This window comes from Phaenicophaeus curvirostris, chromosome 1, assembly GCF_032191515.1.
Source record: "Phaenicophaeus curvirostris isolate KB17595 chromosome 1, BPBGC_Pcur_1.0, whole genome shotgun sequence".
In the NCBI taxonomy this organism is placed as follows: domain Eukaryota; kingdom Metazoa; phylum Chordata; class Aves; order Cuculiformes; family Cuculidae; genus Phaenicophaeus; species Phaenicophaeus curvirostris.
Window position 1 is genome coordinate 89,540,880 of NC_091392.1, and position 17,248 is coordinate 89,558,127.

A 17,248-nucleotide genomic window follows, 5' to 3' on the forward strand; every position below is an offset into this window, starting at 1 on the left:
AATAGGGTTCAGCTGAAGCTATTCCAACAAGGTCCTTGGGGGAACAAGCTTATAACCTACTTATCAATGAAAAGAAAGCCTCACATCATTAGTATTATAGAGCTTTCACTGGAAAAAAAGAATAGCTTGGACTGAGAGTATCCCCTGCTCATTCTGAAGCAACTGCTCTGTAGTATTCAGTACTTTCTGCAAATAATCATTCTGAATTGAAATTGTGAAGTCAATGTATTTTCATAACAACTCTGAATCGGATATAAAAATCTCAAATTTGACACATACAGTGAGGAGCAAAGCACGAGCTCCATTTCAGAAATAAAACTGAGGCAGGAAGCTAATGTAAAGTCAGTAGTCACGCACACCCTACGCATTCTTCTTCCCAACTGCCAGCAGCCTGCTCAAACTCATGCAAATTCCTGGCCAATACTGAGGCAGCCTCTATGGCTCCCTTCCACCCACCCACTTGTTCAGAGCCTGTGCTGGACACCATCCAGCAGAGCTAGCTATCGTTCCGCCAGCCTCTGCTGGCGTGCCAGTCTGGAAAACAGGCTGAAACACACTAGCCTTGCAGAACATGCACACAAACGCTGCATCAAGCAGTCAAAGAAAACTTAAGAGGTGGGTGGGTGTAGAGCTGCCCAGCTCCAGTCTAAAAACTCTAATCTAAACAGACTTTAGGAAGCAGACCCCAGTAACATAGGTCATTTCAAGTTCACAAAAGCCCCAAAGGGACAGCAAAGGAAAATACCATCACCAAGGAAACACCAACTTGGAAAGGAACACTTAATTCCCAGTGTTCCTCCTCTCTGCATCATTAAAGGCTACAGCTCATGCACCAGTCTTAAAGATAGAGTACATCTGTACCTGGTAACTCGGCATGGACCAAAATCTACTCTCACACAAGACTCGGCCATTGTCTGCTTTAAGTCAAGCCCTTGCTAAGTGACCTCCTCAGTCTGAGCTCCAGAGCAGGAGGGAGAGGAGACCAAGCCATACTTCCCACACACACTTAAGCTCCCAAAATGAGTACTCTACCCCTCTTCCACCAGCTGCCCAGAGCTCACTTTATAAGCAAGGAACAGACACTCTCAAGCGCGGGATCTAGGGACTTGCAGGCCCATCAGACCCCTTTGCCTACTCTGAAAGGGGAACATCAGGCAGACATCTAATCCTGCTTTCTTTGTGCTGTCTGTCCCTTTCCGCCCACCCTTCCTAGGACCCATCTGCTGCATTTCTGCAAGTAACTATGTGAAGTCAGGCTCTGACTGCAGTCTGTGCAGGAGGTTGTGAGGAGGACTACAGAGGAAAGAGCAGGCCGCATAGGAGACCACAATCCACTACAGTGGTGAGGGGCTGTGGAACCCCTCGTTGCTGCATACCACCACCCACCCATTCCCAGCTGCAGGACTGCATCCCTAGAAGCTACCACAACACATTCGGTTTCAGAGCTTCAGGGGAAGAGGCAGGTGTCCGTGCCGGCCTCCTACACGTGGGATGCCCTTGGGCACTTGCAGAGCTAATGACTCAACTCGACAGCAGGAAGAAATCCCTCTCCTACCACAGCCCTACCGAGGAAGCTGAGGAAGAAACAGGAAAAGTACATTTCAAGCCATTTTAATAATTCATATAACCAGAGGAGAAGGTAATTGAACACAAGGCAATATTTACAGTAATTCTGCTGGCCACAGCTGCTCACGAGGATTAAGTAGCTGTCCTCCTGCACCTATCTGGGTGGTGACACTTCAGATCACTCACAGTTCTGTCATCAAGATCAGCTACAGATGTAAATACCAGGAACTTGTTTCACTCGATAAACGAGGTAACTCTTCTGCCTTCCCAAAGCAAAGCTAGGATAAGTCACAAGGAATTTCCACGTGCCAAAACAGCAGCAAGATACTGTGAGGCAAATCTATATAAAATATATATATATAACCTAATATAATTCACTGGCAATTTCTTTCTATCAGAAAGACAGTAAGAGGACTCAAAGTGATCTCAAAGACCCTGCTGAAGCCTGGGTACCAGTGTGACTCAGGCCTCAGAAACAGCATGAGCATGAAGTGATTTAAGTGTATTTCCTGTGTATAAGATAAAGGCTCCTTCAGCTGATTAAACACCTGAGTCTGAAAGTCTGCATATAGCAATAAGGCTGATGGTGGCAATAAATAATTGCATGCAAAACTGAAACTAGGTATCTCCAAGTTTGTTTGAAAAACACACTTAAATATTAATTAAAAACAGTAAGCAAGAAGTTCAAGAGATTTGGGCACTTCCATAGAAAAATATCTTCCCCAACTCTGAACAGGAAACTAAGGCTCTTTTAGCTCTTCCAGGAGGAAAGATGCTCCAATCTCAGATTTACTCAGCATCCTCATTAATACCATCTGTAACTGCCAACAACATCTTTGGACCTAGAAGTAAAAATTATGCATAGAACGCCTCTGCCAGATACCATGTTTCATACTGCCTTCCCAAGACACCAGTACAAGCTGAGATCACAAAAGCCTTAAGTGCCTAACTCTACTTTATTAAAGGGAGAAATCATCTACCTTCTTGACTTCAAAGATGCTGTGATTTTTTAATGATTATTTGTAATTTTGCCACAAGGATTGGTAGTAAAATTAATAAAAGGATTCAAACCCAAGTTTTTTTAAGGATTAAAAGATTTAGAAAAAGCCCAAAGCCAAACAAAAATACCCCATGATACCTTAACTTATAAAATAAACTTAATACAAGTAAGCAAAGCGTTATTTGTACCAACTCTGCTGTTCAACTGAAATGAGCATCACCTTCATAACACCAAGTTATGAAGTTTAGCTCAGACAATTTGTCTGCTCCTCAGTTTAATTTCAAGTCCTGTAACTACATTGTCCAGGTTTCAACAGCCATAAGTGTACTAACTATTGTGATGCAACAGCAATTAAAAGCTCAGATGATTTCCTTTTGGATAAAAAAATACATTCCTTTCTGACAGCAGCTTCATCTGACTCATATTTCCTCCTACAGCATGTGTGCAACAGCAATTAGCCAATGTTATTTGTTAAGAACATCTGGTCCTTCACCTGATCTCTCACTGCAGGCTGAGTAATTAGTTAAAAAAAAAAATCAAACTGCTTGTATTTAGACTTACTTTATCCATTTAATAAAAAAGTCCAGATGTGGGGGGTGAGGGATGGGACACAACCTCATGCAGTGGATTAATAAAAACACATTACTTCTGAACTCTTATCTCCCTTATCTGGCACAAAGTCCCACCATGATTACTTAAAACATAAGTAGCTAAGTCAGAAGCAAAAGAAAAGCATACCTCAGCCACACTTTTGCCTCCTTACTCTCCAGGACTGGACACTGGCATCTCTCATCTGTATTTAAGTTTAGTAATAATCCTCAAATACTGGACAGAAAAAAGGGTCATGAAGGAAACAACTCTACTCTTGCTGGTAAGAGAGATAGTAAGATATATTTTGAAAAAAAATAAATAAAATAAAGTAGGTCTTCTCAAAAGATTTATTCCACTTTCACTTAGCACTTCAGATGTAATAACTGATCTGTACCATTTACTTTCCAGCAACTCACAGAAGGATACATAAATATTTTGTATTGGGACTACAGTGAAAGTCTGTAGGAGTGCATTAAACAAATTACAACATCAGTTACATAGTTAATGCAGTAGTGACTGTAGACAATTACATGAACTGTGCTGGTATAAACTACACTGGTCAGCCCATTACGCCTGCAGCTAGCCCTACTGCATTTGAAATTACATGTAAAGTAGCACTTACCAAGCTACTGCCCCAGAACTACTTTTCTTGTGAAATATCTAAAAACTGATGTCTTCCTTTTCTACATTAGAAATCAAACACAGATCTCGCTCTTAGTCCCTTCTATATTAAGAGCTGCTATGCAATTTGAGTGAATCTTTTTCAGCAAAGGCAGACCATACATAATTTTTCTTCATCTTTATACAAAAATGGAATGCAAAGGGTTAGCTCTTGGGAGATGTGTATCAGTACAAGCTGATCAGAGCAACATACACACCATGGTTCACAATCACATACCTACACCCATTCTGAACTCTAGTGGAAGGTGTCCCTGCCCGTGACAGGGGCATTGGAACTAGATGATCTTTAAGCTCCCCTCCAACCCAAACTACTCTATGATTCTATGAACAAGGGGTGATACCTTGAGTCCTGGTGGGTAGAAACAGCAGAAAACAGAAGAAGCTGAGAGGTCACATGAGCAGGCTGAAGTCCTGAATGGCTTTATCCTTCTTGCCCTAGGGGCTTTAGGGGATTGCAGTAACAAACACAATCTGAACACATCACCAAAGTTAAAGTTTGTGCATGAATATCTGAAGTGCAGTCTTTACTGACTCTGCAAAGCAACTTCAGTAAAAAAACCCACTACCTCAGAGAAACCACTTATTCTATGTGATTTCCAAAACCCTGACAATATCAGCAAGGAATCTCAACATAGTTCAATTACTGTATAGCCATCTGCTGCAAAGGATGAAACAAAATAACTTACAGAGTAGTCATTACCAGAAAAGCCACATACTCTTGTCTAGAATGCTCTTATGTTTTTAGGTAAGTACATGTCTCAAATCATCTAAACCTCAACAAAAGATTTCAAATTTTGATTATTTTTCCCTAAACAACTCCTGCATAATTTTCTACTCCCAGGTTTGGCTAATTAATTAATTAAATTTACCACTAAACAATCACATCCTGTAGATTTTTGTTTACTCGTTATGTTTCTCTCCAAAGGGATGCAAGTGGCTCACTTATACCAGACTTGATAGAGACAATGTTACACCACTGATTGTTTGCAGAAATACTGAAGGACAAAGCCCTAACCAATCCAAAGACAAAAAAAAAAAAAACAAACTTAACTTCCATCTCCTAGATATGCCTTTTAAAACTACTATTCCATAAACAATGAACTTCCTTCTCATTAAACAGATATCATCATTGAAGCAACTCCATGCTGATTTTCTGAACTATATTGCATTTCTGATGGTTTTGCTCCCAGTGATTTACAAAATACATAAATCACACAAATCTGAAGTATTTTCTTCTTCATCAGTTAAGCTTAACTTTCAGATTCTTCAGGTGTGTGCTAACAATTCATATTATGCAGAACTTCCCACTGCTCCAGCTAGGGGAACCTTATTTAGCCAGTGCACCAACTGCCAGTCTTTGTTTGGAACTGGCTGAAAGTCAATGGCAGTCACATCCATCCCAGTGCTCAGTTTGGAGTTGCATCAACAATAAAGAGGCTCCCAGGATGAAAATAAGTGAGAAAAACACTTTAGCTTCATCAGCCATGCTCAAGGGCTAGTCAGAACTACAGCTTATATTATCTTGCCACATTAAAATGCTACTTCTGTATAATCAGTGCTATCACAGGGCTAAAAAAAAGTCTCTCTTCTCTTTAGAGACCTCAGCCTTTCTTCTCTTCAGAGACCTAGAGGATTTATCCAACTCTCATCCTCCTTAGCAAACTGCTTCGCATCAGCAAATAAAAAGGAGGCTAAAAATCATCCTCTAGTGTCACAAGCCATTATGTCTCCTTTACAACCCAAGCATTTGGAGGAACAGATGAGAAAAGCTTTCTTGAGAAGTAAAATACCAAATATACAATCCAGGTGACGAAGCAACTGTCAGCAGCTTAAATATCATTCTACCAAAACAGTTACTGATTTAACAAGCCCAGTAAACCATTCCCCGAGTGAACACAAGTCTTCAGAAAGAGGTGGAAGGAGCATTCAAACAATAGATGCAAGATATGTTTCATCTAACCCTAGCTAGTATTGGGCCCCAAAGTATGTCAACTTGTATCTGTGCTGCAAGAAGTTATCTTCCAAATTGTTATGTATATCTGCATCCCTCCTGTGCTGGCTTGAGTCATATATGTTTATTATATTCTTGGCACACACTCTCACATGCTCCCACAGACTAGTTCTTGCTCATAGAAATCAAATCCATGTTTATCAAAATTCAAAATCCTTTTCCAAATCTTGTGCAACTTCACTTGTTCTTCTGTTATGAAAAATACAAGGCTTACTTTCACTTTTTAACGTATCATTTGTTTGCTTCTATTGCCGTACTCCATACAGAGCAACTCTTTAAAATGACATTACACTGCAGTCAAATTGGCTTTCTTTTGAAACCTCTTAGTATTTGCTTCCTGACACTTTTGGCACCTCACATTTCCAAACTCTTAAACATGCCTTTCAGATGAAAGCAATTTACTGAGAGATGCTCATTTGATTTCAATTCTTTCCACCTACCTTTTCATGCAAGGAAGGACTTACTTTTGTTTTTTATTTCCGCAGGCATTCTTCTTATTGAAGACATATATAAACTTTGACTGTTTTTTAATAGAACCTATAGAGTCTCCAGACAGAACACTCCCACTTTTGATGCAAAGATCCTTTTCATTAGTTTCCTCATTCACCTTTACCTTCTTCATTACAGGAGCAGAACGCTTAATATTTTTATGGGCTTCTTCCAAGGATATTAAATTTAATTATATCTCAGTATGATGAACATAGAAAAGATAAAATGAGAATTCAGAATCTTGAGATTGATCTTCCAGATGTAACAATTTCCAAAGCAACTTTGACTTTCATCATTTCTATTTGCAGTTGCCACAACTAGAACCATTTAAATCAACAGTAGATGTAAGCTTTATAGGTTCCAGTAAAGAAGGAAATCACTGAAATTATGTTTGCAAGTAAGATTTTCTTCCTCCAGTGAAGTTATGAAGTCCAGCTTTGTCCACCTCCAGGGAATGGTCTTCAAACAAAAAAGCCCAAACCAATAAAACCAAAAAAAGACACCTACCTTCAAAACAGCAGTAAGTAGCATCAAGAGTTTTAGATTTTCTTATAGTACAGAAAAATAACTTTTTCTCAAAAATCTTCAGTAAAGCTATCCAAAGTATTTCTTTTTTAAAGATGGGGAAAAAACATGCACTGTAGAAATTTCATCTTCTCTTTCTTCCCTGCTAATTTTTCTGCTACCATTCCTTCTCTCCACTCACCCTAATCAGGGAAGACATTGCATCCCAGAGGCTCCCAGCCCTAGCTTGCTGCTCATCATATGTGCTCACAGCACCTATTCACAATACTTGGCCTGACTTCCAGCAGCATGGCACAACTGCCTACTCCCACTCAAATCCATGAAAAATTGAAGTCAAACCAGTCAGGCTAACATTCACATTTTGTTTCCATCAAAGAAGCAAGAGTACACACTTCAAAGTGAATCCTTGGAGCAAACCAAAGTTGTCAAAAATGTGTGACCTCACAAAGCAAATAACCCAGGCAACCAAAGCTGAGCCCTGGATGTTACTGCAGGCTAGCCTTCCTATTGCAGGAATTCCTTAGTTCTGCTGGAGCAGGAATGAGCATAACAAACCCACACCCGCCACAGGACACTAGGGTCATCCTCTGCCAAATGTTAATGACACATTTTGCACAGTGCAACAAGTTGCCTTCCAAGTTATCACCTACACATCTACTATGAGTCAATACTTAGGGAGTTTTAACCATTTGTTTAGATACTCAGCAGCTAATCATCAACCATAGAAGTTATTTTAATATATGTTCTGTTTGGAAGAGCGGGGAAAGATGCCAATGACATGTTTTAATTAAGATCTTAATTTCTGCCTTGAATTTCATAGAATCAGAGAATAACCAGGTTGGAAGAGACCCACCGGATCATCGAGTCCAACCATTCCTATCAAACACTAAACCATGCCCCTCAGCACCTCGTCCACCCGTGCCTTAAACACCTCCAGGGAAGGTGAATCAACCACCTCCCTGGGCAGCCTCTGCCAGTGCCCAATGACCCTTTATGTTAAAAATTTTTTCCTAATGTCCAGCCCAAACCTCCCCTGGTAGAACTTGAGGCCATTCCCTCTTGTCCTGTTCCCTGGCACCTGGGAGAAGAGGCCAGCAGCCTCCTCTCTACAACCTCCTTTCAGGGAGTTGTAGAGAGCAATGAGGTCTCCCCTCAGCCTCCTCTTCTCCAGGCTAAACAACCCCAGCTCTCTCAGCTGCTCCTCATAAGGCCTGTTCTCCAGCCCCTTCACCAGCTTTGTTGCTCTTCTCTGGACTCGCTCCAGAGCCTCAACATCCTTCTTGTGGTGAGGGGCCCAGAACTGAACACAGGATTCGAGGAGCGGTCTCACCAGTGCCGAGTACAGAGGGAGAATAACCTCCCTGGACCTGCTGGTCACACCGTTTCTGATACAAGCCAAGATGCCATTGGCCTTTTTGGCCACCTGGGCACACTGCTGGCTCATATTCAGTCGGTTGTCAACCAACACCCCCAGGTCCCTCTCCTCCAGGCAGCTTTCTAGACAGACTTCTCCCAGTCTGTAGCACTGCATAGGGTTGTTGTGCCCCAAGTGCAGGACCCAGCATTTGGCCTTGTGAAACCTCATGCCGTTGGACTATTTGTGACTATCTGCCTCTTGCTACCCTCAAGTTCAATCCCCTTGAGGCTGAGAAAACACGTACCACATGTTTCCTTATAACCAGGCTGATACAGATTTTCAAAGCTACTCAATGAACAGTATAGCTAGAACTTTACAAGCCACAGCGCTATCTTACAATAGGCAAGTATTTACACAATTCCTTTGTTTTAACTGCAAGGTCATATTTGCGGAACCAGATAAGCGCTAACTTCAAACAAATACTAATGTCTTGAAGTATAAATCGTAGACAGAAGGCAACCATTTAATCATATCTGAGAACACCTAATGCTCTTAGAAGCTGCAACTTCACTACAGAATTCAATTCCCCTGAAGTTATGGACACACATTACTACTGGAAATAGAAAGTGGCACTGTTGGGACACAATATATCCTGTACTCTACGTGCCTAAAGCTCTGTTCAAAGAAATTTCTGACTCTCAGCATGTGTCTCAAAGCTAAACAATGCAAAGCCAATAACAGCACAATTATATTCTTCATACATTATACTTTACTGACTTTATTTTAGATTGCCAAGCATATGAAAAAGTTTGAGTTTCTAACTGCAAGTCCAACAAACTGACACCAAGACCTAAAAAGGCTTCTTTCCTCACAAACTAACTGCACTAACGATTGTATACAAACAAACAAGGTTAGTTTACACAATCTAATCCGTCATCTTAGGAGAGCACAGCTGACAGTTACAATGTCTGTGCAGCATAATATGTTATCAACTCAAGTGCAGAGACACAGCGGGGCACAAGCAGAATGGCCCTGTAGTGTCTTTGCCACTGTAGGAACAACAGAGAAAGTACCAAATGATCCAAGCACACACTATCTAGCAACACAATTCCATGACCTGCTGAGATTCATTTGGGCTTGTCTCATTTCTATTGGCTCCAGACTACTGTCGCTCAGTTTAAAGGAACACATGTATTTGGGGGAAGTTTATGCTATGGCCCAAGATACAAAATTTATATTCTCACCTTCAGGACATCCAGTTAGCTTGAAAAGAAAAAACGAAAAGACATACAAGCTAGACCTATAAATAAGGAGTTGGGAATTCTGATCCTCACAGTTCTGCTCATAATTCTGCCGCAGATCACTAAAGGCCTTTGCTAGTTACTTAATCTTTCACCTGCTAAGCACAATAAACACTCTGATGACCTCACTGGGACAAGGACACAGTAGTCGAAGTGATGTTCCTATGCATAAGCTTAAGTACATCAGTTTACTGAAGCCACCTGATGCAAAACACGAGTCAGACTGTCAGAGCTGTGAGTAAGGGAATCAAAGTCTCTCACAAGATCAGGCGTTAACCTGCCCATGGCTGCACACATAAATGTTATCCTTTCCTATCCACCAAATCTAGAGCAAAACACACTCTAAGCCACATCCATAAGCTTACATCCTCTCATGGCGTTGGAAAAAAAAATATTAAAAGAAAAAGAAAGAAATCCATCAAAAGCAAGAGGGAAGCTTAAAGACAGTACTTAACTACTACACCCTCCACTTTCAGTAAGGCTTCTCCCTCGAGAGGAGCAAATTTAACCCACTCCTTCCTGCCCTTCTTCACAAATCACGTTCTTTACGCAGAACACAGGAAGCTTATTTACTACTGGAAAACAAATGTGGTTTTATTTGACAAAAAGAAGATGCTAAGAAGGCACATCAGAAGAACTACCCAACACTGACAATCAAAACTCAGCCTTTACTGCTAAAAAGCATCAACAGTGTCTTTCCAAAGGCATACAGAGACCACTGGATAGGTTAACGAGCCATGGAAGGAACTAGGAGACAGGACTGGGCACAGAAGCCAGAAGTCCTGTCACTAACTTGATACATGACATCAGATAAACAACTTCACTCCCTCTCAGGCTCAGCTTACCCTTTAGCAAGCCGATAAAGATAAAATTACCTACCTTACTACATAGGCAGAGAACACTTTACTAATTCATAATCACTAAGCAACTTGAGAACTGTGGCTATAAAGCTAGTACGTATAAATATAAATTAAAATATACATATGTTAGATTTATAAATAGAACACAAGACAGAAGAAAGATAAAACACATTACCCAAAAGCTCCAGTCAGTACTCCAGCTATACTGAGCAGGACCCTGCATTTTCTCTGCACACGAACCAAGAGTCTCCTCTGAATCAGCAAGCAGCTGGCTAATAAGACCATGATCCACTTCATGAACTTCCTGTGAACAAAGAAGCAAGGTATGTAGCTCAACAATGGAGGAGAAAGGTGAAATAAGATGGCTAATCCATTTAACAACTATACATTAAACGTAACATTGCATGCTAGTTTCACCAAGTTGAATGCCATGGAAACACTTCCCACTGACAGCCTTTTGATTAACTTCAGTTTTTTCAAAGAAAGCTGTATTTAATTATTACTTACAATTTTATCAGATTATTTTATTTTCACAGCAGCCACTCACCTTGCACACTGAAGCTGCACATTTAGATCTGGAATAAAACCAAGATGAGACACCACCGCACAACAGGCAACAAGTCTCTAGAATCTCTGGGACCTTTCGAAACTTCAGAAAGGCCATGCAGGTGCAGCATTTACCACTAGAGGACTAACATGTATTATTATTACTATACAAATACACCAAATATTTACCCTTAACATTAGTTAAGCTATAAATTGTATATTTTATTGCATGTAAATTCAAGCACAACACTTCAAAGGCAAATATAGTCAATGATACGAGTAGAACTGGAGACAAGCACACTTCTGTACTGTTCTCCCTCAATATGAATATTCCTCACTTAGAGGGGCAGTTCTACTTTAAGAGGGGAAACTGAGACACAGAAAGACACTTGTCCCAAGCCACCGAGAAAGGTGGGACCACTCCAGCCCTGGAGACTTGTCCCAAGCCACCTAGAAACCTGGGACCACTCCAGCCCAGGAGACTTGTCCCAAGCCACCTAAGAAGCCAGGACCACAGCCGTCCAGGTCCCTAGGCAGTAACTAACACCACCTGTACTACTGGATCCATCAGGGAGAAACAACGCTGGGTTCCCCGTCCCGGAGGGCCCGAATCCCAACCGGTGCGGGCAGGCGGCGACGCCCGCGGCCAGGGCTGCTCCGGGGCGGGGGGCAGGAGAAGGCGCCGGGCTGGGAGAGGCCGGGGGGCCCGGGCAACATCAGACACCGGCGTCACCCCCGGCTACGTGGCGCGGGAGCTCTCCCCCCGCCAGCACACGGACCGCCCGGGCCCCGCACCCTCCCCGGGGGTCCCGCGGCCACCCCAGGGACCGGGCCGGAGCGAGCGGCGCTTACCATGGACGGCGGGGAGCGCGGCACGGCGCCCGCTGCCTGCCTCGGCCGGGCCCGCGGGGCCGCCGCCATTTAAAGGGGCCGCGGCGGGAGGCGGCGGCTGCGGGGGCAGCGCCGGGGATGTAGCTGCCGCCGTTGCCGCTGCCGTTGCCGCTGTGGTTGCTGAGGCTGCTGTTGTAGTTGCTGCTGTTGTAGTTGCTGCTGCTGCTCCTGTTGCTGCTGCTGTGGCTGCTACCGCTGCTGTAGCTGCTGCCGCTGTAGTTGCTGCTCTAATTGCTGCCCCTATTGTAGTTGTTGATGGTGTTACTGCTGCTCCTGTTGCTGCTGCTGTTGTAGTTGCTGCTGCTGCTCTTGCTGCTGCTCCTGTTGCCACTGCTGTAGCTGCTGTTTCTGCTGCTCCTGTTGTTCCTGCTGCTGCTCCTGTTGCTGCTACTGCTGCTCTTGTTGCTGCTGCTGTTGTAGTTGGTGCTCCTGTTGCTGCTCCTGTTGCTGCTCCTGCTCCTGTTGCTGCTCCTGCTCCTGTTGCTCCTGTTGCTGCTCCTGCTGCTCCTGTTGCTGCTGTTGCTCCTGCTGCTGTGATACTGAAAATGCCAGCAAATAAACTAAGACTGGTTTTGGAGTTTTAGAAAGTAGGCAGCTGTTATCAGGCCTGGGCAACACGAGGGAGCAATCCCCGTCAATCATGTGGAGCAAGACAAGAGCTGGTTACAGAATAGATTTCCCACTTACATGCATATGGATATATTTTCCCAGAAATCTTGTGCATATTCTATTGCCAGGTCTGTCTGACTTTGCATTTGAAATAAGAGAGACTCCAAACAGAGGTGATTACAGAAGACACATCTGTTTGGCATAGATCACACTGAACACAAAGAGTTATCATCGTCAAAGAATGAACAATGTCTGGAAGAAACACTGTCTGAAAGAAAACATGCCATCAGATGGACATTCTGTCTAACTTTCAAAAAATACAATTACTTGGATAAAACTTCACTCTGCTTTAGCTTAAATAAAAAATATTCTGCTTTTTTGAATAGTAACTACTTTTATCAGCTGCTGCTGTTGCTGCTGCTGCTGTTGGGGCTGCCAAGGAGGGGAAGCTGTTATGGGAGGGGAAGACACAACGCTTCAGATTCCCTTCTTGGCCAGCTCTGGAAACTCCTCAGCCCCTTCCAGGAGGGTTAATTATGAAGGCTCGGAGCTGGTGGAAAGTTTGGACTTGTAGCAGGAAAAACTCCTGGCATGCTGGGAGTTGTGGGTTGTTTCCACTGGAGTATGTGAGCTTCACACATGCCATGAGCAAAGACGCCTCCCACCAGCCCAGGCTGCCCAAGGCCCCATCCAACCTGGCTTTGAATACCTCCAGGGATGAGGCAGCCACAGCTTCCCTGGACAACCTGTGCCAGCGCCTCACCATCTTCATCGTAAAGAAGTTCTTCCTAATGTCTAGTCTAAATCTTTCCCCTTCCAGTTTAAAGCCATTACCTTTTGTCCTATCACTCCATGTCCTGGTAAAAAGTCCCTCCCTAGCTTTATTGTATGCCCCCTCCAAGTACTGGAAGGCTACTATCAGGTCTCCCTCAAGTCTTCACTCCTCCGGGCTGAACAAGCCCAACTCTCTCAGCCTGTCTTCATAGCAGAGGTGCTTCAGCCCTCTGATCATCTTTGTGGCCCTCCACTGGACCTGTTCCAGCAGTTTCATATTCTTCTTGTGCTGGAGATTCCAGAACTGGACACAACAGTCTAGATGAAGTCTCACAAGAGTGGAATAGAGGGGCAGAATCACCTCACTTGACCTGCTGGCTACGCTTCTTTTGGTGCAGCCCAGGATACAGTTGGCCTTCTGGGCTCCAAGTGCACATTGCTGACTCATATTCCAGCTCTGTTTTCTCCCAGGTGAATGATCTGTGTCCTTGTGAGCTTTTCCATGAGCACAGCAGTGGCTGAGCGTCCCACAAATATTTATCTCCACCACTTCTATGTAAAGTGCAGCAAACTAAGGGAGAGAGAAGAAATTGCTGGGGTGAGGTGAGGCACAGGGGTCACAGTCAAAAGCAGTAACAAACCCTGGGAGGGGGCACTGTTGTTTTCTAGTATTCTGACATTACCTTTATTTCATGAGCCCAAAGAATCCCCTGCTACCAATGCCAGCTGCAACTGAGATGCTCTGCATCTCTGAGCATCATCACATTTCTTGTTGAGGGAAAATACTTCACCCTGTTCAACCTCACGCAGGACTTGTCCTGTCCGGTGCCTTCCTGCTACCCTTTTCCCAAACACCGACTTTTCCAAAGCTCTGGCTTTGTGTCCCTGTTTTGATCCTACTGTTGCCTCCCACCTGTATCTATGTCCTGTGTCCCAGCGCTGATCACTTCTGCCCCATCCCTGGAGGTGTTCAAGGCCAGGTTGGATGGGGCTTTGAGCAGCCCGGTCTGGAGGGACCATCTTAGAGGGGTTGGAACTGGATGGTCTTTAAGGTCCCTTCCAACCCAAACCATTCTATGATTCTAATGGTGCTGAAAATGCTGGCAAATAAAACTCTCTAAGGCTTGTTTTGGAGTTTTAGAAAGGAAGCATCCTTTTTCAGGCCTGGGAGACATGAGGGAGCAATATCCATCAATCATGTGCAGCGAGACAAGCTGGGTACAGAATAGTTTTCCCACTTACATGCACGTGTATAAATTTTCCCAGAAATCTTATTCATATTCTGTTACTTTCCAAGGACTAATTTTAATGTTATTATGAACTTCCCAACACTCAAAACTCTTGCTAATTTGGAGCTGGCTGCAGCTCTCTACTTGACCTTGTCTTTAAGTTAGGCAAATACTACAAACAGAGGTGATTGCAGAAGACTCGTCTGTTCAGCACAGATCAGACTGAACATGATTTTATCATTTCCAAATGAAGAGTGTCTGGAAAAACACTGTCTAAAAGAAAACATGCTCTCAGAGAAAGAAGCCATGCTATCTAAGGGACAGTCTATCTAACCTTCAAAAAACACAGCTGCTTAGGTGAAACTTTAGTTTAGCTTTAATTCAGAATATTCCACATTTTTGGGTAGCAACTATGTCTTGTATCACTATGATTAAATAGCACCAGGGCAGAAAAAGTGCTTCATAAATCTGATGGGGGAGCAGGGGTGGGATGCAAATGGAAAATACAGCTGAGAGGCTGCTCCAGAGGGACACACAGGGGACCCTGCTGCTGGCCGGGCAGGGGAGAGAGTGAAGTGGTATTATGTGCCTTTATGGAACCAAGCAGTGGGGGACTCATCTCAGGAACCTTAGACTCCTGTTTTTAAAGCTGCTGAGCAGCGCAGAGTGGTTTCTGCCCCCACGCTGTGAGGATCCAGAGGAGTTGAAGTTAGACAGCACAGGAAGGACATGGATCTGTTGGAGCAAGTCCAGAGGAAGCCACAAGGATGATCAGAGGGCTTGAACATCTCCCACACGAGGACAGACTGAGAGAGTTGGGGTTATTCAGCCTGGAGAAGAGAAGACTCTGAGAAGACCTTATAGCGACCTTCCAGCACCTGAAGGGGCTACAGGAGAGCTGGGGAGGGACTGTTCACAAAGGTTTGTAGTGGTAGGACTAGGGGCAATGGGTATAAACTGGAGCGGGGCAGATTTAGACTAGATATAAAGAAGAATTTCTTCACTATGAGAGTAGTGAGGCACTGGCACAGGTTGCCCAGGGAACCTGGGAATCTGCCCGTGGATGCCCCATCCCCGGAGGTGTTCAAGGCCAGGAGATCCAGTGGGAGATGTCCCTGCCTGTGGCAGGGGGGCTGGAACTGGATGATGTTTAAGGTCCCTTGCAACCCAAACTATTCTATGAATCTATGGAATTGAGCATTTCAAAGCAGGGGAACCAAACAGAGCAATGCTGGCTTGCAGATCTGTGCCCTTAGGTCACCTCACGGGAGAAAGAAGATCCCTGAGATGTGAAAAGGGATCCACACCTTGCGGGGTGGCTGACTTGTGAAGGATGTAAAGAGATAAATGGATAGCCAAGGGATGGAGGAGCAGAGCAGCCTGGTGTGGCAGTGCTGTTTCTTCCTGCTGTCCCTTTTCTCTCACCGCTTCCCCAGAAAGTGGGTTGAGACTCTCCCTGAAGGGACATCTTTGGGCACTATGATATCTGCCCACTTAGCATTAGCAAAGGTGCCAGAAAACCCCTGTGCCTGACATCCCCTCCCAGCTGTTTGCCTAGGCAGGACAGCTTCAACACTGCCAATTGTGAGTCTCCAAAATTTACAGGAAGGTGTATGAAAGAATTTATGCTTTATTTCATTTTTGTTCCTTGCTTTCTTGATTTGGATGTCTGAAACTCTATTTTTTTCAGGCTTTTCTCAAGAACACTCAGGGGACCAGTTTACTTTTCTTTTTGTCCATAAATTGAGATTCTCTCTGAACCATATTGTATTATCCAAGTGGGAGAAGCTTCATGTTCAACTGATGGCTGCCAGCAACACTAAACCCCCTTTGTATTCCCTCAGTTAAAAGCTGCCTGACCTGACAGTTTTGCTCAGGCATGTCCTATTTAATTAGGATTCACAAGGGAACCACTATTACAGGATGAAATGAACATAAACAGCATTTGCAGGAACAGTGTTAGTATGCCCATCACAACACATTTGAAGGTTTTTTTAGCAACACACCAAATACTTGGGTTTTAATCAGTCTTTGGAATACCTTTGGTCTAGCTCCATCTTCCCACTGACTTCTCTGACATGCACCTATGGCCACTGTTCTAAGACAGTAACTCAGCTCAGTTCCTCTTCATCTGCCAGATGCCTTTGACTTCATTGGTTATTTTGTCCTCAAACTCTTGGTTGGTTTTGACTCTCCTAACTTTTTCCTTTCACAAATATTTTGGTTTTGCTTACTAACATTATGGCAGTAGCTCCTTCGGAAAACCCTCACAATCTACTTTCCAGCTTCCTAGTAAAGTGCTATGTTTTTCTGCACTTGGTCCCATTTCCCTTCCTAGTATATAGTTTACATTTGAGAGACCCCTTCCTAGTAATCCTAGGTCTTCCATCTCTCTCATCCCATTTCAAACAGAAGAAATATTTGCCTTTTAGGTTCCTCTAGCCATACTCCCTCTAGGCTATCCTCCTTTCACTGATACAGGTGTCATCACATCAAAGTTAGAGCAACAAGTGGTCACTCAAGGAGTGGCTTGTTCCTCTTGATGTTGTTTGGTCAGCAGGGTTTTGCAAGTCAGATGTGGAATTTCTTGGAGCAGTTATTGTGGCGTATACACGTGCAAAGATACAGATCACAGAATTTATTAAAAGCGTATTCAAGGGCGCCACATGACAGTTGCATGATGACAGATTTCCTCATAGTCTAATGGGGACTTTTTTGGACTCCTTTTTGCTTTCAAGTACAAACAAAAGCAGAAACACTCATGCCTCTCTCAGCTGAATTGTGCTTTGTGTTTTACAGATGTAGAACTGGGTCTTTA

The 17,248-nt window shown here is 43.6% G+C and overlaps 1 protein-coding gene and 1 long non-coding RNA gene across 3 annotated transcripts in view; one reads left to right on the forward strand and one right to left on the reverse strand.

Moving 5' to 3' along the window:
- The window catches only part of GRAMD1C (GRAM domain containing 1C), a 54,775-nt gene extending 42,866 nt beyond the window's left edge, over window positions 1-11,909 (reverse strand). Inside the window, exons 1-2 of one of the 2 annotated variants that reach the window (XR_011338363.1) lie at window positions 11,780-11,909; window positions 10,557-10,685 (exon numbers count right to left, since the gene is read on the reverse strand). Coding sequence is in view for 1 of the 2 variants with exons in the window: in XM_069867547.1 (XP_069723648.1) it covers window positions 10,557-10,685; window positions 11,780-11,848 (198 nt within the window). In the remaining variant the exon portion in view is untranslated. The remainder of the gene's footprint in view (window positions 1-10,556; window positions 10,686-11,779) is intronic. The other variant, XM_069867547.1, reaches the window with a different exon arrangement.
- Window positions 10,615-12,806, forward strand: LOC138726130 (uncharacterized). Its single transcript, XR_011338366.1, has 3 exons — window positions 10,615-10,704; window positions 10,918-11,049; window positions 12,556-12,806. It is a non-coding gene; the product is annotated as an uncharacterized lncRNA (long non-coding RNA).
- The last annotated feature ends 4,442 nt before the right edge of the window (window positions 12,807-17,248 follow it).